Raw genomic sequence first — 25,903 nt, 5'->3', positions numbered from 1 at the left:
ACTCGCTATACAGTCCTAACACGCTGCTCTCACAACTCATATTTGAGAACTAGCTTCTAAGGTTACCTTTCAGAAGTGTCATTCTTTGGAATGAGTTGCAAACGCAAACAAAATGACAGAACATCACCTAGCGATGTTAAAAAGGAGAAACATTGGCATGTTGATATCAACAACTCTCTTCTGGACGCCTCAACCAAGACTGCATTGCAGAAAGCGTGGAAGGAACGCACGAGTTGCAGACACGGTCAGTAGCTGCTAACCCCAGAGCGGTATTCCATCAACCTCGCTAAAGTCTCGCTAATTTTTGTGAGAGTTAAATTCCGTTCCATTAGTGTGGTTAACGTGAAGCTTGTTAACTATCGGAATTTATGCCACAGAACTAATGGTCCATATCAGGTTAACTTTCAAGCAAGCTGTGTTCCAAAAAAACATCAGTCGGAAAACGAGTCCCAGGTTCCGAGGTTCCGTCGACCTGCTTTCATGTTCTCGTAGCCTACAACTCAAGTCCAAACTTTTTTCCGACAGTGTCACCAAGCATTGATTTACCTTTTCACTAGTTCCGAAGAATTTATGAAAATTATACAATAGCCTGAGGTATACTCAAATTCTAGTCAGAATATGAGCAGAGAATGTCTAATAAGGGGAGAACTTCCACTCTCGGAAAACTTCCGGTTTCTGATCTGGTTGCAGTTCCTTCTGTGGTTCCACATGAGGGCGCTCGTTCACGAGTGCAGAATGAATGGAGGTCTATGGAGCTGTTACCTCTCAAAATCCACTTTTCTCGGGATATATTTTTTTTCAAGTAATTTGAATATTGTATTCGAAAGGGGAGGCAAAAAAAGTTATTGTATTTTATTTAAACGCCTTTCTCTGCTAATGGACAACAGCATACTGGCATTGCATGACACACATAGGCATACATGTCAATAACATTATGGCTACACTACAGAAAAAATGCGACAAAATGTCGCAAACCACAGATTGATACTAACTAGAGCCCGACCGATAAAGGATTTTGAAGGCCGATACGATACAAATATTTATTGATTTAAAAATCCGATATTCCGATATATCGGCCGATATATATATTTTTTTCAGAAACACGCAACAACATTTCCCTAACATTAGTTATTTGTAGTTATTTATGAGTATTGACTAAAATAATATGATAATGCATTTTAAAAACAAACTTGTTAATTTTAAATAATATTGTTATTATACACAGTGGAACAGAGGAACATCTAAATATATTAAAGTTCTGATAAATAAAATATATAAAAAAAGAAACTTAAGATATGAAACTTAGTCTTTTGAACAAAAACACAATAACAACAACCAAATCAAAGTTACCAGTATTAAAAGACTTGGTAAGCTTCACAAATATAACTTTAAACTAAAACTCAATAATTACAAAAAATAATGATGACATTATTACTATCATCATCATTTGTATTATCATTAAACAAGATAAAGGTCACTCCTAAATGTTTGAGTGTACGTGTAATAATTAGTCCCTATTGCCTTATAAGCTACCTTATAATTACAATGTCAGCTTGCTTATCCCTTTACCTGCACTTTTAAAATTATTTCCATCAAGCTACATCAAACCATTTTCAATCATCAGTTGCTGCCTGCCTTCTAAAACCTACTATTTAGTGATCTAAATCCATTATGTAACTCGTTAATGCTGCGGCTGAACGACAGTCTGAAACGCACACTTGGCGTCATTGGATTTCACACACGTGTAAAAGAAAAGCTAACTTTTATGCACAAGCTACGTTTTGCACAAGCTACGTTTGATACTTTTTCTCTATGTCTAAATGTTCACTCCACGCACGTCTAACTTACATTTTACAATGCAGGGACTGTAACTACAGTTATACTAGTTATAAATACAGTAATCATTACTTTATTTAGGCAGAATAAGTTTGTTGTGGTTTCCAAGCTCATTAATGTTAACGTTAGCGGTCTTCCACTGATATTCATGGCATTAGCTAGCTTTGTGGTTAGCTAGTCTATGATGAGCCATAATTTAGCAATGGATAACGTCATACTGCAAATTGTAAAACATATGCTTTCAAAATAACAGGCCGGGGAGAGATGATACGTCTCACTGCTATAACTGTCACGCTATTAAAGAAATACATCTTCAGTCACATTGTCAAAAGTTAAAAGGACAGACAGTCAACTACACTGTAACAACGTAACGTAATTACTAGCTAATTCCACTTCACTCTCGACTAATTTAACAGCAGCAAAACTGGACATTGTTTTCACAAATTTTGTCATGCTTATTTGAGTTAAGAGAACTGATGGGGATGTTCTTTTAATTGTTATTCAAGCAATGTATGTCTCGTGACCAAATCACAATGAACACACTTCACTTATGATCTCACTCGCGGATAACTGGTTCTCTCTGCCCGACTCTGGCTGGATCAGCAGGTTGCAGGATGTGTGGCGCGTTATACACGAGTGTTGCCAGCAGGGACGGTGTAGAGTGCCCTCTGGTGGACAAACTATACAACGCCAACACTCATGACATGGTTGAAGGGTGTTTCGTCCGTTTTTATTTTATTTTAAAAATATTCATTTATCGGCCATTATAAATGCCGATACCGATAGTTTGGAAAATGCCTAATATCGGCCGATAATATCGGCCCGCCGATAAATCGGTCGGGCTCTAATACTAACGCAAACAAAGTAACCGTCTGCTATCTGACGCTACACTAGTAAGGTAACAAAGTTGCTGTAGCCTTGCACCGAAATGGACGGTGAACACGTGAAATATAAAACTGTTGAACACCAACATTTGACGCTTCTGACATGGGTGTCAAAACAGGCTAAAGACCCTATCGCACAGCATATTAGACATAACACATTGACTCAAAACATATGCATAACATAGGCCTACACAACGCTATAGGCGCCATAGGCTAGCCTACATTAAATTGATCCACATATCACAAATATAGCCTACAACAAATGCTGACATCATAAACGCACAGTGTAGCCTTTAACCTACACTTTCAAAAAGAAGAGAAAGAACGCTCTGAGGAGGCCACTGAAACAGACACGCAAAGACACAGATGAATAAATTCATCTACCTCGCTGAAGAGAGCTCTTGTTTGTGGATGGAGCTTACTCAATATCCATGCCACCTTTCACCGTGGTGCACCGAGACTCCCCGATAACACTATGCATAATTTTAAGCTGAAGATTGAGGCGGCCCGTGTTCAGCTCCTTGGGAAACTCACGGTAATATTCAGCTACTTAATATGGCATATTGTCGTACCATAAAGCTAGCGTCATAGGATATCTCCATCAGGTTTGTTTTGTTAATTTGTTTAGTTTTTGTTTAGATCTCCCAGGTCTAATGTAACATTTTTTAGTGCATAATAGAATAATAGACAGGGGGACGGAGAGCTTCTTTTTTTTCTGATCGTGAGTGGTATGACATATAAATACGCGTGCTTTCCTGCAGGGGGTGCTGCCGCACGTTTCCCACGGTTCCCACGGCTATGCTCTGATATGAGTCGGATACTGCCATGGAGGTATTATATGTAACTGGAGAGAGTGATTAAGTCCCGCCCCCCATTCAAATGAATGGCGGAGGCTAGGCTAGTAATTCCAGCCAATTCATAGTCAACGCCATATTGAACACTGGGGCTCGGATCCAGGGCCAGTCGGCTCTGACCATAGATATTAGAAAGCTAGATACCGCATTGGGCTTCAAAATTTACGTAAATAGCGACGCCATCTTGGTGGGGGCAACAATAACTGGAGGCCAATGGAAGAGCATGTGACTGACTGGAAATCAGACAGGTGTCTGATTGCCGGTAAGTGTTGCCCATAGACAGTAAAGGTGTTTGCCCCCAGCAATATGGCGGCTGCGTTTACGATGCCACCTAATAGAACTCGACGGACAATGCAGTATTTAGCATTCTAATATCTATTGCTCTGACCATGTGCCAAGTTCCAACGCTGGAAATGACGCATGGATCAACATCGATTTTTATTGGATATTTTGTAAAAAGAGAGGCAAGATGGCGGCGCGCGTGAGTGCAGCGGCTTGGTGCTCTCTTGTTAGGTGCTTTTTAGTATGTTTAGCTAGTTTTACGTGGCAAATGTATGGCGAACTCTGCCAAGCACAATGTGTATATGGTCATGCAAACCTGATTAGCATCGGGTTTCCAAAGCAGTGTTCCAGTCACAGACTATTTTCAACAAGCTAACAACATACCGCCCGAGATATCGAGGACACCGGGGTCTCCATGGACTGTTATCGGCTCCCACAGACAGCAACGGAGACGGAGGAGGGACAGGAAACAAGCGAGTTGTCGAGCCAGCCTGCTAACGAGGCTAAAGAAGAATCCACACAAACCCCTGATAGCGTAGCCTACGATACCGCGACTGCATAAGACTACAGAAAGAATACAAACAACCCCATTTCCGTTTTCGGCGACGGAGTAATACCGTACCTCACAGCACATCCAATACAAGTCAATGGAGTTGCACAAAAACTACGATAAAACCTGTTGGAAAGCATATTTTGCAGCGATTTTTCTGTGAGCATATTAGTGAACACCCCTGACCGCTCAGTGAGTTTCACGTCTTTGTAAATGAAAGTTTAATGCGTTTTAGGAAGGATTGTTCCAGTGCACCTATGCAGCCATTGTGGAGGTGGGGGGGCGCTACGACAGAAACCGAAAACTCTCAGATCAGCAGCATATGTCCAAATTTCAATCTTAACCGTTCTATTTCATCAGAAACAATCTGAAAACAGGGCTTTAAGTGTAAAATACCGAACTTATCCTTTAATCAAGCACGCTTAAAGACTGTCCTCCCTAAGTTCACCCAATGTGAAATGTGCCACCAGAAAGAAAAACACTGTGAAATGTGCCACCAGAAAGAAAAACACCCTTGACCATGTTTACTGCAATATAAAGCATGCATACAGATCTGAGCCACACCCTCACATTGGCCAGTCTGACCACCTCTCACTGCACCTTATACCAGCCTATACCCCTCACATCAGGAAAAGCAAGCCCTCCATTAGGAAGATCAACACCTTGCCTGAGGACGCCCTCTCCCAGCTCCAAGACTGCTTCTCAACCACAGAGTAGTGTTGTCACGATACCAAAATTATGACTTCGATACGATACCTGCCATAAATATCACGATGCTCGATACTAAAACGATACTACGGCGAAATCCTAAGATATCTGGAGAAGAAAGGACTCATACCTCCTCCAAGTGTATTGAGTCATTTGTGTTAAATTTGGTGCACTTTTGTAGTGTGTAGGTCAATTCTGGGTTCTAAACTTCTAAACTTCCTACATAATGATTATTTTTTTATAGTCAGTAAAATAGTAGGCCTACTTTCTGTGATTAAGTCCTTTATTGTTTGTTATAGTTCATTTACATTGTGTTGTGTTTTGGCAATAAAGTAGCTTTAAATAGCCAAACTAGGCTAGATCAAGGTCAGTGTTCAAATTACTGCATGCAAATCACTGAATACTATGCAGAGGGGCCTAATCTTTAGGCCATCTGATGTACAGTATAGGCTACCCTAGGCCTTCCCGTGTTCATGGGATTTCTTTGACAGTTGCAAAGGGGAAAATGTGAGGATAGTCTTCTTTGCGCCCAGTGTACAAGTACGACGTTCCAACCACTCAGGTCTTCGTCAGATAGGCCTACACCATTACCTGTTGCAATATATCTGTGTGCATTACTACATTACGTCTATTTCTTTGATAACATGATTTGCTAGCACGTACTGTAACAATACGCCGCTATTATTATTAGGACTCAACACGCTTTGGTGGTATTATGCTGTGGGCTTTAATTAGCGCATTTCGGGTAGCCTATCCTACATCTGGGCAATAATTATTGAACAAATTGCAGTCTACATGCCATGACAAATATTACCAGTAGTAGGCTACTGACCGAACATGAAATAGATCGTTTACAAGTTATGGTAATGTTATTCTGGCGTGAACATTGCGCTTTCATCACGTTAGCACCCTATGATTACAGCTCGTTATGTCTCGTCAAAATGATTACAGCTCGTTATGTCTCGTCAAAATTCATTGATGAAGGAAGGTTCGCTTTATCCCAGAGAACCATACTCGTTTCACTTAGGCTAGACTAAAACATAAGAGAAGAACTTGGCACTAACCATGTAGTCGTGTTTTCTATAGCATATTCGTTAACCTGTCGTTCTTTGAACTCTTTAAAAATGTTGGGATATGTCTGCGAGGTGTTTTGCCAAGTTCCATGCGTAGCCTACTGCTTTTAAATGACTTTGTGTACCTGATGGCTTGCCTTAATTCGCGATGTATCCGAAATAGTTGCAGATTTCACTGCACCTTTTGTTTTATCCACAAGGCCTAGAACTGTCGGCAAAGAACTATGACGTTGGCTGCGCACTCACTCACTCAGAGCTGCCTGCTTGACACGCCCACTTGCCTAGATGCGTGAAAGGAGCAGTGAGAACAGCAGTTCACACAGACACAGAACGTTATTATTTTAATAAAGTATCGATTCTAAAAACGTCTGAAATCGTATCGTTTTTTGCGTGAAGGCATTGCGATACCTTTTTAGTATCGATACACCGTGCAACACTACCACAGAGTGGAGTCTTTTTAAAAGCCTGGATCTTGAGGAATATGCTGAGACTGTCCTATCTTACATATCATTCTGTGTTGAAAATGCCACCATCACCAAACGCTTCAGGGTATTCCCCAACCAAAAACCCTGGATGACAAGTGCAGTGCAGCACCTTGTCAGGGATCGCAACTCAGCATTTAGGACAGTAGACAGGGCACTCTACAGCTTAGCCAGAGCTAACCTGAAGAAGGGCATTAGAGCTGCTAAAGTAGCATACAAAAAGAAAATCAAGGGATACATCACAGATAGCAACCTGTCAAGTGTGGCATGGATTACAGAACATCACCAACTACAAGGGCCACAACAATCACACCTTCCTCCACTGATGCTACAATGGCGGAGGAATTAAACAGCTTCTTGGCCCGGTTTGAGGTGAATGGACAACCAGCACCCCCCCTCCCAGCCTTCACCAACACTTCGTTATCCCTCCAGGAACATCAGGTGAGGAAGGTACTGAGGGAAGTGAACCCAAGGAAAGCTGCTGGACCCAACGGAGTATCAGGCAAAGTACTCAAGGCCTGTGCAGACCGACTCTCTGGGATTCTCACTAAGATCTTCTAACATCTCCCTGTCCCTAGCCATCGTCCCATCCTGCTGGTAATCCGCCACTAACATCTGCCTGCAAAAGCCTGAATGACTTTAGGCCCATTGCATTCACATCTGAGGCGATGAAGTGCCTGGAAAGGCTGGTCGCCCAGCACATCAAGGCCTTCCTCCCTCCATAATTTGACTCCCACCAGTTTGCCTATAGGGCAAACCGTTCCACTGAGGATGCCATTGCAATCACCCTCCACTCAACGCTGAGCCACCTCGATCGCCCTGGCAAATATGCAAGACAACTCTTCATAGATTTCACCTCAGCCTTCAACACAATAATCCCGGACATTCTGATTAAAAAAACTCCTGGACCTACACCTCCCTCCCTCCACCTGCGCTTGGATTAAATACTTCCTCTCCAACAGACCACAACAAGTGAGACTCGGCCACCATCTCTCCCAATCCCCCCCCCACTCACACTCAGCACTGGCTCCCCCCAAGGCTGTGTGTTGAGCCCACTCCTGTATACTCTTTACACATCGGACTGCTCTCCTTCCCACCCCTCCAACCACATCATAAAATTTGCCGACGACACCACTGTGGTCGGTTTCATTTCAGGCGGCGATGAGTCTGAGCACACAGCTGAGGTCCAGAAACTCTCAGCTTGGTTCTCATCCAACAAGCTACTTCTCAACACTTCAAAAACTAAGGAGATCATCATAGACTTCAGACGCAACCGCACTGCACTTGCCCCACTCTGAACGGCGACTGCGTGGAAAGGGTGTCCTCATTCAAATTCCTAGACATCTCCGAAGATCTCACCTGCTCCTTCAACACCAAAGCAATAACTAAGAAGGCCCAACAGCGACTACACTTCCTGAGAATTCTCAGGAAAAACCATCTCGAACAGAAGCTGCTGGTGTCCTTCTACCGGTCTATCATTGAAAGCATACTCACCTATTGCAGCACAGCTTGGTATGCGGGTTGCTCGGCGGCAGACAGGAAGGCTCTGCAGAGGGTCATAGGCACAGACCAAAAGATCATAGGCTGCCCTCTGCCCTCCCTGGAAGAGCTCGCCGACTCCCGCTGCCTAAACAGGTCCAGATCCATTTTCAAGGACTCTGCCCACCCTGCCCACCACCTGTTCAACCTGCTTCCCTCCGGCAGGCGTTTCAGGTCAATAAATGCAGGCACCGCCAGACTAACCAACAGTTTCTTCCCCTGGGCCATACGTGCACTAAACCAAAAAAAGAACCCTCTGCAAACTGTGGCTTCCCAACCCCACCCCCCACCCCAATCTTCCCCTCCCTTGCCATGATCAACCACTAACACCTCTAGACAATATTGCATTCTGTGCACCTATGCACTAGGCATTTTTTTTGCTATTACGCTGCGGCTATTTTACTCATGTGTGCTGAAGGGTGTTCTGTCTGGGAAGGTTTGGAGGGTATTTCTGTGTGTGGGCTGACCGACTACCTCCTGAGGAACTCGTACATTGACACCTCGGTCCAGAAAGGAAGAATCCCGAAGGTGCCGAGGTGTCTGGAACACACAGGCGTGGTCACACAGCTGATCAGGGAAGCCCGGGAGAACAATGGGGACCTGGTGGTGCTGTGGTTGGACCTCACAAACGCTTATGGGTCCATACCCCACAAACTGGTAGAGGAGGCCCTGCGCCGGCACCACATCCCAGACAAGTTTAGACATCTCATTCTGGACTACTATGACAGTTTCAGTCTGAGAGTCTCTGCTGGGTCTACAACATCAGACTGGCATAAGCTTGAGAAGGGTATCATCACTGGATGCACAATTTCAGTGATATTATTTGCACTTGCCATGAACATGCTGGTGAAGGACCAGTGCAGAGGTCCCCTGACCAAGTCTGGTGTCCATTAGGGCTTTCATGGATGACCTGACGGTGACAACACCACACGTCACAGGGAGCAGGTGGATCCTGAAGGGCCTGGAAGAGCTGACCACGTGGACTCAACATGTGCTTCAAGCCAGCAAAGTCCAGATCCCTGATGTTCAGTTCAGTTATCTTTATTAGTCCCCGAGGGGCAATTCGGTTTACAACCAACCCATCCATGAAGGGGTTAAAAGTTAAAAAGTGCATTAGCATATACTGTATAAATGTATGCAATGTTAAGAATAATAATAGGAAAGGGAAGGTTACCAACAAGTTCTGCTCTGATAAACCAGTGAAGAGCCTGGGAAAGGTGTTCGACTGCAGCCTGAAAGACACTGCAGCCATCCGGGAAACCAACCTTGAACTGGAAGCCTGGCTAGCCACAGTGGACAAGTCAGGCCTACCTGGCAAGTTCAAAGCCTGGATTTACCAACACGGCATCCTCCCACGGATCCTCTGGCCCCTCCTGGCCTATGAGGTTCCAATCTCCACCATCGAGGGCTTTGAGAGGAGAGTCCGCAGATTTCTGGGGAAGTGGCTGGGTCTGCCTCGAAGCCTGAGCAGCATTGCCCTGTATGGCCAGAACAACAAGCTGAAGCTCCCCATCAGCAGCCTGAATGAGGAGGAGGAGGTGCCAGGGAGGCACTGCAATACAGAGAGTTACAGGACCCGAAGGTCTCCCAGGCTGGGATCGAGGTGAGGACAGGGCGGAGGTGGAGGGCAGCTGTGGATGTGGCTGAGTCGCAGCTACGGCACAGGGCACTGGTGGGAGCAGTGACTCATGAAAGAGCTGGCCTGGGTAGCGGCACAACATCTCGCTACAACAAGGCACAGGGGAAGGACAGGAGATCACTGGTGCAGCAAGAGGTGCAGGCATCAGTAGAGGAGGAGTGGGCCAGCAGGATTGTTGGCATGCAACAGCAGGGAGACTGGACAAGATGGGAGCATGCAGTTGACCGCAGAGTCTCATGGGCAGAGCTGTGGAAGGCAGAGCCCCATCACATATGGTTCCTGATCCAGGCTGTCTACGATGTACTACCAAGCCCGTACAACCTGTTCAGCTGGGGATTGGTGGAGTTAACAGCCTGCAAACCTCTGCCTAAAGACCACAAGGGGGACCACATCCTCAGCTGCTATTCGAAGGCCCTGGACGAGGGGGGGGCCATCGCTGGCGCCATGCCCAAGTCCTGAAGGCCATAGCGAACACCATCAGCTGTGGAATTAGCCAATGCAAGCACCTCCGCCCAGTGAAGAACACCCTTGCTTCCGTTTGTTCTGGAGAGAAGCCACCATCAGCTGCTAGGGCTGCCTCATCTGGCCTGCTAGCAACAGCACAAGACTGGGAGTTGAAAGTTGACCTGGGGAAGCAACTGAAATTTCCAGAAACTGTCACCACCACAACAGTGCGGCCTGACATGCTACTTATCTCAGAGACCTCCAAGCAGATCGTTCTCCTGGAACTCACCGTACCCTGGGACCGTAGCGAGGAGGCCAATAAAAGGAAAAGGGCAAAATACTCTGAACTAGTGGAGGAGTGCTGGAACAATGGGTGGCGAGTGCAGTGTGAGCCCATTGAGGTGGGATGCAGAGGGTACGCTGGCCAGTCTCTCTGCAGAGCCTACAACATCTTGGGCATCACAGGGGCCTGTAAGCGAAGGGCCATCAAGGAGGTCACGGAGGCAGCAGAAGTTGCCTTAAGGTGGCTGTGGATAAGGAGAACCATGGGTGTGGTAGCGCTACCTGGACACAAGCCTGATCAACCCCAGCTGGGTCGGCTAGGTGAGAGTGTATAATGTTTGAAAGACCCGAAACATTTTAAGTCTGGGTGACAATTAAGATTGATAAAATATAAATTATGATATGAAATTGTTACTTAACTCATTGAATGCCAAGCTGTTTTCGGGAGCTTTGTCCTAGAGTGCCAGCAATCTAGACCATTGTTGATGATTTTTGTACAGCCACAGCATATTCTGTGTTATAGCTATGAACACATACAATGGCTCGTTTAAAAGGTGCACTCTCGGTGGGTGCAAACTGTGTATTTCTACACGCCTCTGTTCCTGAGAAATCCCAAGCTAAACAGTGGCCAGTTTTCATCAAAATCGCTGTTTTTCAAGACATGCTGCCTGGAAGAGTTCCAACGTGTCCTGACGTCTAGAATGACATTATGTTTTGGCTAATCTAAACCACAAATTCACATTTTTAATTACACTCTACATTGATTAAGTTTGCCAGTGGTGGACCGCTTCAGCGGAGCTAAGCGGAACGAAATTCATCTGGCGAGAGTCAGGTTAATTCTTTGCCAGGGTGAAAGGATTCACTGGCACTGCTGGAATAACCTGACTCTCACCAGATGAATTTCGTTCCGCTTAGCTCCGCCTAGCTCCACTCACATCCATCTGGGATCGGTTCCATTGAGAGTGATTTCAGCACAAGATTGTATGGTAGAGCCAATCAGGACGCAGGGCGGGAGTTTCATAGATGTGACATAGCGTGGAAGCGACTGTGAGACTGTTCTCAGCGTCACGGGTTGGCTTCGATGTGAGTGGTTGAAGTACCATGTCAATAGATGAAGGACAAGTGGCTTATCCAATCTTATGCAAGGATTTTTTAATAAGGCCCAGCCTTCTGAAGCACCACTCCAATGGATCGATCCCAGATGGATGAGGAGCTAGGTGGAACGAAATTCATCTGGTGAGAGTCAGGTTACTGCTGGAAGGCCAGAGATAAAAAAAATATGAATACTGTTAAATTATTTTGAACATTTAATATGATACAACTGTCATCTACACCCTTACTTACTGATATGGTCGTTGGTATCTGAAACAGTTATAAGCTCGTCACCTTTGATGAATAGTTTGACTATAATAGTATACGGTTGTATACGGATGATAAATATACTAGCACTTAGCTCAAAAAATCACTGATCAGTCACTGTTTTTTTCCAGTCCAAATGTAGCCTGACGAGCCAGACCCACGTCAAGATGTAGGGTCTGGGAACTCACCATTGGCAGTGCTCAATAATGAGGGGTGGGATAAACGGTTGTCTTTCAAGTTTCCCTTTGGCTTTTAAATTGATGCCATGTGTCACCAGGTGTTTCATCAAATTGTATGTGTTTCCACCTTTGCACGAAATACCTTTCCTGCATTTGTTACATGTCACAGACATTGCATCCTTTGTAGAAAAATGAAGCCAAACGCTCAGTTTTAGGCATCTTGCTGAGTGGAGGTGTCAAATAGTGTGTTACAGCAGCATGTAATGCGACGCTGGGACACCAGAGGGCAGAAATAAATATGGATTAAACATGGTTATGGATTTAAATGGCACCGAAATGACTGAAATTTGCTTTGTGATTCGATTTCATTACTACTGTTGATGTAGGCTCCGGTGCCATATTGGAACCGGATTTCGGTGCCCAACCCTAGCCAAGAAGGCAGCACTCAAAAGACAACACTGACATAAGGAAAGAAACAGCAATGATAAAAAAACCTGAAAAAATTTCAAATCAAATAAAACAATACAATTCCAAGAGACCACAAGATCGCATATTTCTTGTTCAGATCCTCCTTGGCTTAATGCAAAATTAATTTGATACTTCCAACACTGTACTTGTACTCCTGACTGTATTGTTTTGTGTGCATTCAGGGTATGTTGAGTTGGACTGCAATCCATTCCCTCACTGTGTGATTAATCAGTTCCTCTCCACTGAAGATTTTGTGTTCAACCTGGAGAAGGAGCTATCTCAGCTAAACTTCCACAGCAAGAGTAATGATCTCTACAAATTCACACAGGTATAATCATTACTACTAATAATAATTACTACACTGTAAGTTGCACAGGCACACACACTCTGGAGGTCAAAAATCACTCAAAGATACTCAAGCTGTTGATTAAAAAAGAATCTTAGTTTCTCAAAGGTACACATTTTTTAGGGGAGATGGTGCTTACAGTACAACATAAGAGACATCAGACAAATTTGGTGACCATGGAGGCTATTTTGGAACATCAATGAGAGAACATCACTTAAAAGAAAATTCCTTGGTTTCTCAAGGTCACCAAGGACTGCCGGTACGAAAAAAAAATGAAAACAATCCGTTCTACCTAGCTTGAGTTGCTGCAGCCAACAGCTAGAGCTGCCAGGTGGCTACAGTGGTACACTCATGGCATGTTAATGAGCCCCCTTTTCATGATTTTAAAGATGCACTGTAGCTTCCTGGACAGTACTTCTCAGTGACCTCCAGAAACATGTTGTCCATGTGTCTGCAACCGAACCTGCACCAGCCAAACGAGGAGGAAACATCCATGTTCCCTTGCATCTTATGACCACTACACCGCTGCTATGTAATGTTTCCTAAATTCCTGACATTTCCTGATTGTGACACTTCTTCGTAGTATTGCACTCCCCTATTAGTTATGTGTTAAGTATTACTGTGCGATTATGGTAGCCATCAATATTCAATAAAAATGCATTTGTTGATACAGAAAATATACTACATTATTTTTAAAAGTGTTTTTTTCTGTTCTCTTTAGTCTGCTGATTTAAACAACAGGATGGAGCCGTGTATCACAGAGTTGAGGTGTGTTAACACATTTAAATAATTTTGCCTCTACCGGTATTATGTTCTTATTGTTATGTTTCCTGTTTTCAACCTTTTGTATGCATTATTAGGTTGGTGTTGTTAGGCCAATTCCGCACCTGGTTAAGTGAGTTGTTGGATGTGGAGCTAGAGCCAACTGTGGACATTTTTTGTGCCAAATATCAACACACAGGTCAATAAACCCACAATTACCTTTTCTTTCTGTATTCTTACATTTCTTTCATTCTACTTTTTTACCAACTGTACCTTCCATTCCTTCATTTTCAAAGGAATAATGTATATTGTCTGCCAGTTAGTACTGACAGTCTATTGCTATTTTGTGGCTTCCTTTAAGAAAAAGTTCTTCATTCAAATGAAACCTTAAAGTTTGAGGTGTTGCTTAGCAATGTATTTATTTTATGCCTCTCAGTTACAGTGAATATATAATATTCTATAGCAAAAAGTAAATGGATTACTTCAATGATATGAAACATGTAACTCAGAAGCTCAAAACCCTTGTCAGGGGCAGCAGTCATTCACTTTTGACCCGATGTTCGGATGAGCCATTCAATTTGATGGAACTTTGTGCAGCATTCTGAAGAGTTGCTTTTAATTTGCGTTGTTGCACCAAACTCTTTTGCATTTCTCACTGTATTCCACTTACTGTCCATTCCTCCCCTCACTCAGTCATATCTGACATTCTCTCTCTTTGTAGATGTACTATTGTGTCATGATGACGAGTTAGAAGGCAGAAGAGTGGCCTTTATTCTATACTTGGTACCACCATGGGAACTTTGTGATGGTGGAACATTAGATCTGTTCTGCACTGATGGTTTGTATTGGTGTATGATGTGTATATCTTATGGTCTGTCCATGTGAGTTCAAAGGTAATATTAACATAACCCTTGCTGTTTGTGTGCGTAAAAATAAGCTATTTAGGCCTGCTTGGGACCGCTGTCTACATTCCACCCCAAGCAGACACTAACTACACTCTAATTTCATGTGAATAGCCGCAGCACTTCATACTCAATACTGCATTCAATACTTATTTTCCCCACTTTATGTGTGTGTATATATTATTATTATTATTATTATTATTATGTTTTATTTATTTTAGGGCTGTCAAATTATACATTTTTTTAATCGCAATGAATCACTACATTTCTATTGTTAATCGCGATTAATCACATATTTTATCACATGATTAAAATTATATTATTTTACATTTCTAAACTTTCTAGAAGTCCATATTAACAATGTAAAGCCATTTTTACCAGTGTATCTTGATTGGGAATCAAATGAAAGCAAAGAAAGTTACTTAATGAACTTAACTTTAAGACATATTTGATTATTTCAAATAAAATTTCAAAAGATGTGCAGCGGGCCTGAGGCAACACATTGTAGGCTATTCTTCAGAAATATAGCTGATATAAACTGAAGTAAATGCTACAGCAGAAATGCATGCACAAAATGTGCACACATAAAGAGCATAACAAACAAAAAAAATACTCCACATAGCCTATATTCATTATCTTTAGAGTTCAGTTGAAATAAGGACATTTTCATATTGAGAAATATGCAAAAGTGCATGTGCCAAATGTAGCGTAGGCTAGGCCTACAGCACATTTCAATGAAGTGCTAACAAAAATAGCCTAGTCCATTAACTATGTTCAGTTCACGTGTAACAGTGTAAGAGTGTAAACAATGTTTAGCTCGTATATTATAGTTTAAACTTGAAGTGCTTCGGTGATATTTTAATTCCATGTCAACTGAGCCGTGACGAGATGAGTGCACTGTCACTTGCCACGCTTATCAGCGCCGAAGTTTTTAACTGGCAAACACTGCATGAACAATGGATTTTATGGAGCCAAATAGAACTGAATTGTAATTTACGCGGCGGCGGCAAAGTGTGATGCTGATGTGTGGAGTTGTATTGAGAACAACAGAATCTAATGTAGGCTAATTGAATGTCGTTTGTGCCGGTGGCAGCTATTTTCTATACAAATCCTATGAAGTTCAGTGTTCACAGAGCTCAGCGCCCTCGGCGGAAAAAAGCCCTCGGCGCTGACCTTTTTTTCCGCGATGCGCTGAAAGTCAATGTCACTTCTCTCTTGCTAGCCAATTCGCTACTTGCACTGGGCTTTGTTACGTATTTCCGTTTAAAACTAGTGCTGCCCGGACGCTTCCGGTACTATTTCAAACTATTACAACAAAATGAGTGTTCGTCGCAAAGTAATGAAGACCCACCACCTACTCAAACAGGCTAGAAAGTACTCGGAACATTGCTGTGTTCAGTTATGTAATGCTTCGGCGAAATTTAACGGTGTCTTAAGCTTCCATAGTTTCCCAACCCAGCCCGATCTGCGACGAAGTTGGGTGGCAAACATTCGTCGGGATAATTTTAATATAACATCCCACGCTAAGCTCTGCAGCAGACACTTCATGGAAAGCGACCTAGTTGAGCCAAAAGAAGGAGGTCGAAGACGTCTGGCTAAAGGAGCAATACCTATGCTCTTTGAGTGGAATGCCTACAGGCTCACAACACGACCCAGTGTGTGGGAGAGGAGAGAAAGGCCAGAGGAACCGGAGTTATCTCTTCCTTTAGAGTCAGACACCGAAGTGTCAGCCGATCATGATTACTGTGCTATTCCAGAGCCGTCGTCTTTAGATTTGAGCTGTGCGGCAAACGAGGATTTGGCATGTGAAGTGGAGGAGTTAAAAAAGCAGCTGCAAGAATTACGGCTGCAGCGAAATTTCGGACTGCAGCGGTTTGCAGGATCCGATGAGGATATACGGTTTTACACTAGGTAGGCTAGAAGCTATGCAGATTGCAAATATTTTCAGTCTTCTGGTGTAACAACGTCCTCCTTTCCTTTACCCCCACCCTACAAAAACCTCAACAGAGGATAAACATACACTAGGCCTAATTAGTTTATTCGTCTATAAAAATGATAAAGTACATCAGGGGTCGGCAAATAGTGGCCCGCGGGCCAATTTTGGCCCGCCATCTATTCTATCTGGCCCGCGAGATGACGTTAATTTGCTGTTGAATGAATTTTTTTTTTAACCCCATGTTTTTAAAAAGAAAAAAAGGCCTACAGCAATCCCATCAATTTCAAAACATTTATTGAGGTATAGATGATAGTCCTACTAAAGTGACAAAACAGGTGGAACATCCTTGCAGTTATCCATGACGCACAGGTCGGAACGGTATTGGCACGCGAGTGCGCGTAATCTTGTGCAAAAAAACAACAACAGTGTCCTGTCTCCCTCTTCCAGTGGGCAAGGTCAAAAATAGCCTATGTTACGTTAAATTAATAGGCTTGGCATTAAGAAATGCAGGCAGGCTCAACACATACCTCTGCTTCCATTCTTCTTTGTAGGTCCTGCATTCTGAATCAATTTTTCTTTTCAAGGCTTTTGACAACGACATTTTGCATCGATAACTAGCATATAGCAATGTTCAGCTAATCATTTACACGTCATCCAAAAGAATAATATTTGTAGCCTACACATTAGTTACGGCAAGTTGCTAGGCAAGTCGCCTGTTTCATGAGAGACGACAGGAGATGCAGCAGGCGGCATAAAAACAGCGCACATAAGCAAATAAACGTTTTTAATGGAATTAAATTAAATGCATTTTAAAAGTTAGATGATGTTTATTTTAATATAATATAATAATTAATAATTTAAATAGTAGGCCTATAACCCCCCCCCCCCCCCCCCATTACAAAAGCTATGGCCCGCGATGCCATTGTCTGAAAAAAAATTGGCCCGGGTCCAAACGTAATTGCCGACCCCTGAAGTACATATTTACATGTAAAATCAATCAAATGTATTTCTGCTCCACTAGATTCCCAAGTTATGATCATTTAATGGTCTTCTGGTGGCTCATTGAGCCATCAGTCCACAAAATGGTTAGAATCACAAGAGCCAGAGCAGCAGCTAAGAAAAATGAAGAGGTAACCCGTTCATGTGTGTCAGGGGTAGGTGTCAGAGTTAGCTTTAATAGCTAGGCTATAAACACTGTGTAGCAGGGTAGGAATTTCACGGCGGGCACGACGTGGCCATGGCCGTCGTAGCCCCTTGCGCTGACCGTGACGCCCCTTTGAAAATCATAGGTTTACAGGCCACGGTGGCCTTGGTGCCCCCTTCTTTCAATATTCTGCTTTGTGTCCTAATAGCGATTTTTATTTAGCCTGTGGCCTGTCAAAATAATCTTAGCATTCACAGCGCAAATTAATTTAGTCTTTTACGCTGTGGAGAAAGTGACAGCGCAAGAAAGAAAGTGCGTCCAAATTCACCCATTCTTCTCAGTTGAACTACTCGCGAAGTAGCCTATTCATCACACAGACATCACAAGTATCACATGAAAGAGCTTTTTCTCAGCTTTTAAACGATGTTAGCCGATAATTGCTGTGTTGAACGGTTCGCGAGAAAAGTAAATAATATAATTCAATTTAATCATACATTCTACTGAAGGTTTTGCGTCCATGATCTCCCTACCCATTCATCTTGGTGGAATACTTCACGAACCCTTCTTTTAACACATGACAAACCACATATCAGAATAAACAGCAGACCTTACCGAACACAAAGGTGTAAAGCAGTCCCCTGTATAGTTAGCCGTTCCAGAGTAATCCAGTTTTGAATTTGCAGTAAATTTCGACATGCATGGATGTCTCCAAATTTGGGCTTTAAAGGGACACCAGGCAACGTTTTCGTGTTAATTAATCATCTTCGTAAATCGGTATATGGTTAAATGACTCATTACGGGGCGAATGAAGGCTCTCTCGCCCGCCCCTACTGCCTGTAGGAAGAATATCCCACTTGCAAGTTCGGTGTATCCTACCCGCTGACCGAAGCAGGATCAGTTTACAGCACAGAGGCAGGCTAACGAAATGCTAGAGATTGTTGCAAACGTGTGTCTAATGGCAGAGCCGGCGAAGAAGCAGCGAAAACCCTTGACGGAAGACGCAAAGAAAAGGAAAAGAGCTTCAGACCGAGCGAGGGGGAGTTTCGTAGAGAAAAAGCATCAGGCTTGCCTGGTGTCCCTTTAAGTTTTACAATGTGTTTAAATTGTTCCACATGATTTCATAACGGGCCAAATACAAAATAAATGTTACAAATATCGCCTAGATATTGGTAAATCAGAGGACAGCTGACTAAGAGTTTGTGAAAGTAGCCTTAATGATCACAAAATGCTAAGCATGCATCTGGCTATTTGAGTTTCATAAAGCTGAGCTGTGCTTAAATTTAAATTGTTCAATACATGATTTTATAGCAGACCAAATATAAAATAAATTTTATATATAGCCTAGATATCTGTTTTTATTAGATGATCAGATGATTTACAGTTATATGTAATATGTCATGTTTCATGTTTTTGTAATGTTTCATACAGTGATGCAGGTCTACTGCAGTGAATAGGCTAAATACAACTTTGATCATTTTTATAGCCTACTACTGTATAGTTAACTTTGGCCTTGGTGCCCTGACATGTGGCCTTTGTGCCCCCCACCAAATATGCCCAACTGAAGGCCAAGTGGCCTTGCCCCCAGAATGCTGAAATTCCAAGCCTGCTGTGTATTATTATTATTATTATTATTATTATTATTATTATTATTATTATTATTATTATGTTAAGTCAGCCATTTAGGTTTGTGGAATGAGACAAATTTACAATATGTCTATCAAATCCACAGAGGCAGGTACTACAGCTAATAGATGAGTTCTTCCTATTCCTTGTCCATCTTTCTGTTGGTCTGAAGGAGGAGACTTAGGACATCGCTTTGGAATTCATTCCTCGACAGTCAGCGGAGTAGTGTCATCATGGACAAACTACCTCTACACCTTCCTTGGGTCTGTATGCATTTGGCTGTCACCTGAGGAAGTTAAGGCAAATCTCCCAGCAGTTTTCAGCGACTTCCCTGACACACAAGTGATCATAGATTGCACTGAATTTAAATGCCAGACTCTGTCCTCACTGTTGCTGCAGAGTGAAATGTACTCACGCTACAAAAGTCACTGCACCATGAAAGGCCTGATTGGCATTGCTCCACATGGTGCAGTGACTTTTGACTCCTCATTATATGCAGGGTCAGTGAGTGATAAAGAGTTGTTCAAAAGATCAGGGCTAGCAGAGCTACTTACAGAGGAGATGGCAGTGATGGTGGACAAGGGTTTCTTAATTAGCGACTGTGTGAATTGCAAGGTGTACTGTCCACCATTTTTGTCCAGGAAGAGTCAGATGCCTGCACATCATGTAATTGCAACACAAGCCATAGCACGTCTCAGAGTACACGTGGAAAGAGTAATCAGGAGGATCAAAGAAAACAAGTTCTTCGATGGCATCATTCCACTAACTCAGATTGTAAATATCAGCCAAATGTTCACAGTGGCATGTCTGTTATCCAATTATCAGAACAAGGCATTAGTGAAGGCCTGGATTAAATAAATAACTAAATATCATGTCAACACAGAAATAATATTACTTGTACATACATTTTAATGTAAAATTAGATACATCACAATAGTATAACATACATTAGTTCAAAAGTAAAACAGTGGGTACTCTACGCATGAATATCACATAAATAAAATAAAAAAATTCTCTCAAATTGCAAAAACTACCTACAATAGCATTATTAATATATACATTATTTATTGTTTACAAATAAAATCTATAACACATTTGAACCATATTTTTGTCCATCATGTCTTTGACTCAATAATTAGTGTTATTTTTTAGGAGTGGATTATACAGAGGCAGTGTCAGTACATTACAACAATCAATAGGGTCCTTTGTATAGATTTGTAAAAATGAACAACTCAGAAGTGGCAGATGGAGTCAGAAGTGGCAGCTGGATACAGTAAGCGGTCATGCGCTCCTTTGTATAGATTTGTAAAAATGAACAGTCATTAAATCCCTTTGTATAGATTTGTAAAAATGAACAACAATCATTAAGCCCCTTTGGATAGATTTGTAAAAATGAACAGTTATAATACATTGGATTTGTAAAAATGAAAACTATTACAATATATTGGTCTATTTTTTTTTTTTATGATGATGATTTGTATTGGATTGAATAAGTTATATTTTGATCATGTTTTTAGAGCTCATTTTTCATTTGTAGGTATCGTGGCATGTAGACATAGAAAAAGAAATAATCAGCTTTCTCTCTGATTGATTTTTGCACCTCAGCGTCTATGTAAATCCATTGCACAAGATAGTCCTCCTGTGCCCACACAACAAAATCGCACCACTGTATCCCTGTGAGGAGCAGTTGCCCTTGTACTTGCCAGTAATAGGCGTGGCTTTTTTTAAGTTTTGGGGAACCATTTTCCATTTTTACGTATTTGCAGTCTACAAAGTTTGACATTAGGGCATTTGAATTCAACAAGGCCGAATTGGGGGTTTGCGTTTGGATCATAAACAACACCATCTGGAGAAGCAGCAAGCCAGGGAGTGGTTGGATGAATAACTAGACCACTGGGTGCATAGTTGACATGGACTAACTTACTATATTCAGCTGCCACTTCTGACTCCATCTCAGCCCCCCTCTTCATGTCTGCTGTTTGTCTTGTTCCCTTAAATATTCGGTCTGCAAGCGACTCAACAGAGCTCTGGCCTTTGACATGGCAGATCTCCCGAAACCTAGAGGCGGTCACCCGCGGCTTTCGGAGCTCAAACCATTCAGGGCAACAACTTTGTTCTCGTGTAGCTATTTCAATTTTGTTTGCCATTTCCATGGACACGGACAAACTGTTTAGGTGAAGCTGCTGCTCCTTGGTACATACAAATGCACAATCTGATGGTGTGCAATCATGTCCATCCAGCGGCAAGTGTGGTGTTGGTGGCGTGTCATGAATATGTGTGATGTACCGGGTCTTCTGTGCAGGCTGTTGATAGGACAATACACTTCCCTTTTGCACTAACCCGATGCCAATTTCCACAAGGGGCTGGTCAGACCTCATGTTCATGGTGGTCACAAGCATCGGTCACAAGACTGTATGCTTCTGATATTCGGAACATGCAGGGATCAGGTAATGGACCGATCAGGCCTCTGTAGAATCCACTCCTAAAAAATATATAGATGCATTGTGTTAATAAGGGAGGAATACAGCGAATGAAAAAAATGGCAACAACTTCCTTTATCAAATTACATTCTACACTGTTTTCAGACAATAAAGGTGTTGTTGATGAAAACTTAAGAAAGACTACCCTTTACCACACAGAAAATTGGTAAGGAGTTAATGAGCGCATTGATGAAGAATTGGACCAATAAGCATAATTGGCCGAATGTCTGCTTTGGTACTGGCTTGGTGAAGACCATGGCGTTGATGGGTCCAGGCTTCACACCCTATCAAACAAATACAATTAATGAGAGTGGGATCACTTCAAATCAAAGCAATGATCAATGAAAAAAAACTTCAATCTCCTTAAAATTACCATAGTTCTTGGCTTGTGCCATTGCTGTTCTGACTCTGTGCAGCTATGAACAGGGGGTACCACTGGTATTTCAAGTTGTGAATAGTGTGCCGTTTGATACTACCTCACGCGACTTAACGTTAGTTAGACATAACATTACGGTTCACAGACAACACTGTCAAAGTTAACCTCACTATTAGCTAATGTGAATTAAACCTAGATAAAGCACACCGTGTTTACTACATTGCTACTCACATAGCATACTCATCATGACACCCACACCGAAAAAAAACAAACGATAACGATTGCTATAGCTTCTAACTAGACTATCTATCAACGTATGAAGTAAGCTAGCTAGCGCTAACATTTACTAACGTTAGTCAGTTAGGTTAAATTATGTTCTTACCTTCATAGTTGTGTATGTACGTGCCCACATACAACCTAAAACCCTTGTCCATTTTTAAATGATGGGACCTTCGACATGTTGCAGATGCGGTGGACGTCTGTCATACTCAATTTTGGGAGTTCTTGAAGAGACCGGGTGTAAAACACAGCTGTCGCCATCGTAGCACCGGAAACAGCTGAGCAGTACAAAGTAGAACCTGGAAGCGATTGTGACTGATTGTGCAAGTAGCCCATTGAAATCAAGGAAGCAGCGGGACCTGTACTGTCAACAATGTTGGCAGTGGCAGAGGAAAACTCAATCAGCCAAGTCCTATCGTGACTAATATTAATAATTAATTACTATTTAACCATATCTGCAAACTGAACGCAAATTACAAAGCCTAGAGGGGTGACCTATTCTATTGTAATGCCAAATTAACTCCTTTTGTCGATCAAAGTCCTATTTAGCGAGCTGAGTCCTGAACGTTTGGTGCCATTTCAGTTAGCTAGTTAGTTAGCTAGTTAGCATTAGACAACATTCCAAAAAGACGGGCTGGCAGACGGTTTTGGTAACATAGCAACAAAAAACGCTTGACCGAAGTGCTCTGAAAATGAGGTTGAGGGCGCGATTGGTGGACACAGGCCCTCAAGCCAACCAGGAGTTCAGAACTGCGTTGCTGTTTATTATCTCCATGTCTACAGGAGAAGGAGGGCTAGGCAGAAGCCTAGTTTACCAGGAAGTGTCTGTGGCAGTTTGAGGATAAGAAACGGTGCATTAAATGGTCAAAATAGCAGCAGCCAAAGGGGATTGTTGATGACAGAACAAGTGATGGTGTAAAATAAAAAAATAAAAATTTGGCGGCACGGGATTAATGCGCTTTAAAAAAAAAAAAAAAGTGTTATGTGTTGGTCCTTAATCACATCGCGACAGATTTAAATCAATAGAACAATATTGAACAATAGAACAATATTGTCTAGAATGATGTCAGATGAATTCTTGATCTGTGTTCCTGAATCCATAGCAATTATGTAGAACAGGTTTTGTCTATAATTCTGTTATGTGTATATGTTGCAGAACATGGGCAGCCACAATGTGTAGTGAAATCTCTTGTCCCCAGCCGGAATACACTGGTATTCTTTGAAGTATCTCCCGTGTCATTTCATCAGGTAGGTCATTTCATTATGGATTTGTCACTGCAAAGAGAGCTGAAAGTATATTAAAAAAGTGGATAACGTTAATTTTGTGCAAAACTCCCTGACATAATAGAGAGGATTGAGTTAGCGAAAACATAACAGGAAAATGTGTGAAAAATCCATATTTTACTATATAGTCATTAGGGGTGTAACGGTACACAGAAGTCACGGTTCGGTTCATACCTCGGTTCGGACATCACGGTTCGGTACGAGTTCGGTACAATGGAGGGAAAAGCAAAACAAAAATGCAGAAAGCATTTTTTTTTTGTACATTTCTCAGGCTGTACCACCTAGTGTCATACAGTCTCTTTCCTGAGCTATCTGCAACAGCCTGAAGTGTGTAAGATGTAGGCTAAACAGTACAATAAGTACCCAGACTCCATCTGTAACTTGTAAACAAAATAAAACAATCAGCTATAAAACTGAAAATAGGCCTACAGCATCTCTTATTTCTGAAAGTGCAAATTACATAGAAAAAATATTTTTAAAAATCCACTTAAGCAAGACCTTTAACATCTGTGTTTAGTTGTATATGGAAGGGTCTACAATTTGACTCAATATTTTTCATTGTGTGTAAAGTAATAATCTAGCCTACTAACTGTGAAAATATCACACTATTTTGCCTTTTTTTTAAAAACGAAATTGCTCCTTTCATTTCATAAAGAGACTACAACTAGAAGTCACGTGACTTTGCCCTTTGACGTTAACTCACCGTAGCATGGTTTGTTTATTAGCCTGGTTAGCGTTGTCACTTTACTGTCACTTAACACTACCAGCTCCTCATGTGAGAAGTTACAAGTTACCACGCGATTTACATAGCTTTCTGTCATTACGAAATCGTTTTATTTAAACCATAGGTTTTGGCACTATTTGTATGTATCCAAAGGCTGCTGAAGCGCAGGGGAAGTTTTTTACCCCTCGTTTCAGTGATTGGTAGCCTACATCATCTGGGTGATGGCTTCTAATATGTGTAGCATGTTTTCCACTCACATACCCAACAACTGCTGAACAACGCCGACACAGTTTCATCTTATCCACCAGTCTTTCGCCTGTAGCTACTAACGTTACTGTACTGAAGTTCTCAAACTTGCGATCTTAAAGAGACCAGGCGGATCCTCTAACTCTTGTGGGTCGGTTGCCACCACTTGCTTAGTGCTGCTATCTCTGACTGACTTGACCGACGACCTGACAAAAAAAGAACATAGGCGCCAATCAGAGCTTCAGAGCTAAGGCGAGGCTACAGATTAGCGTTAGGTGTCGCTAAAGAACTCCCGTAACTCTCGCTACTTAACAGTAATTGCGCATGACATTAATTAATCCGCACACGAGTTTTATGTATTTTGATACCGTGTATTCTCCGTTGAAATTCATGCACCGAACTGTGACGCCCGTACCGTTTCGGTTCAATACGAATACATGAACCGTTACACCCCTAATAGTCATCTACTTTGATTTACAGCTTCACAAGACCTGGTTTCAGGCCTCAATTGTTTTTCAAGGCCACTTCAAGTGACCTAGAGTGCCCAAATGTTGGCAGTTCCAGAGATGTATGTTACTGGCTCAAAGACAAAACAACATTGAAGCCTCTGTAACTCGTTGCCAGCACATCACAGTCACACAGTCTGTTTCTGAGTACTGGGTCTCAGCTTTCCAAAGAGGCACTTGATGATGGGCCAAAGTATGTGGGAGCAGTGCCCATTTAAGTAGATGATGTGCAATGTAAGACAAAATACTCAAAATGTGCCCTGCAATTTATTATGCACAACAAATGTCATGCTGTAAACTAGCCCTAGTCACTTCAAAGTAAATGAATATATCTGTTTTATGTAGATTTGTGCATCTGCAGCATTTACCATTACTTCTAAATAACCTCTCTTACAACAAATAACTGCATTTTTTACAGTGAAGTTATGCTACAATACAGTGCAGTACTTCATCATCATATCGACTCACGACATTAGGCTACAGCTGCTACAAATACCATGCGTTCTAACTAGCTAATACATTAAATCTGCTAACATTAATGTTTACGTTGCCTTGTGTCGGCTACACTGAGCTAGTGTTAACAACTGCTTTCGGCTCAGATGTTGAATCATCGTTGACGTGCTGTTGTGTTATGCCTAGGCCTGTCGCGATATTCAATAAATCAATTAATCGCATGATAATTAAAATTAGCTCGATTTTTCTGGCCACGATAAATG

General features: G+C 42.2%; 1 protein-coding gene across 1 annotated transcript in view; it reads left to right on the top strand.

The window, feature by feature from the left end:
• The window catches only part of ogfod1 (2-oxoglutarate and iron-dependent oxygenase domain containing 1), a 94,939-nt gene continuing 69,036 nt past the window's right edge, over window positions 1–25,903 (top strand). Inside the window, exons 1-6 of the mRNA XM_076287939.1 lie at window positions 1–244; window positions 12,762–12,907; window positions 13,647–13,693; window positions 13,786–13,886; window positions 14,409–14,525; window positions 23,584–23,675. Of these exons, the coding sequence (XP_076144054.1) occupies window positions 91–244; window positions 12,762–12,907; window positions 13,647–13,693; window positions 13,786–13,886; window positions 14,409–14,525; window positions 23,584–23,675 (657 nt within the window). The 5' untranslated portion in view covers window positions 1–90. The remainder of the gene's footprint in view (window positions 245–12,761; window positions 12,908–13,646; window positions 13,694–13,785; window positions 13,887–14,408; window positions 14,526–23,583; window positions 23,676–25,903) is intronic.

The sequence above is a fragment of the Alosa pseudoharengus genome, unplaced genomic scaffold (genome assembly GCF_046254945.1).
Source record: "Alosa pseudoharengus isolate Yale_2024_CS ecotype anadromous, Long Island Sound unplaced genomic scaffold, YU_APseudo_1.1 YU_APseudo_1.1_scf_16, whole genome shotgun sequence".
Classification (NCBI taxonomy): Eukaryota; Metazoa; Chordata; class Actinopteri; order Clupeiformes; family Clupeidae; genus Alosa; species Alosa pseudoharengus.
This window is presented reverse-complemented; position numbering and strand designations above follow the sequence as displayed.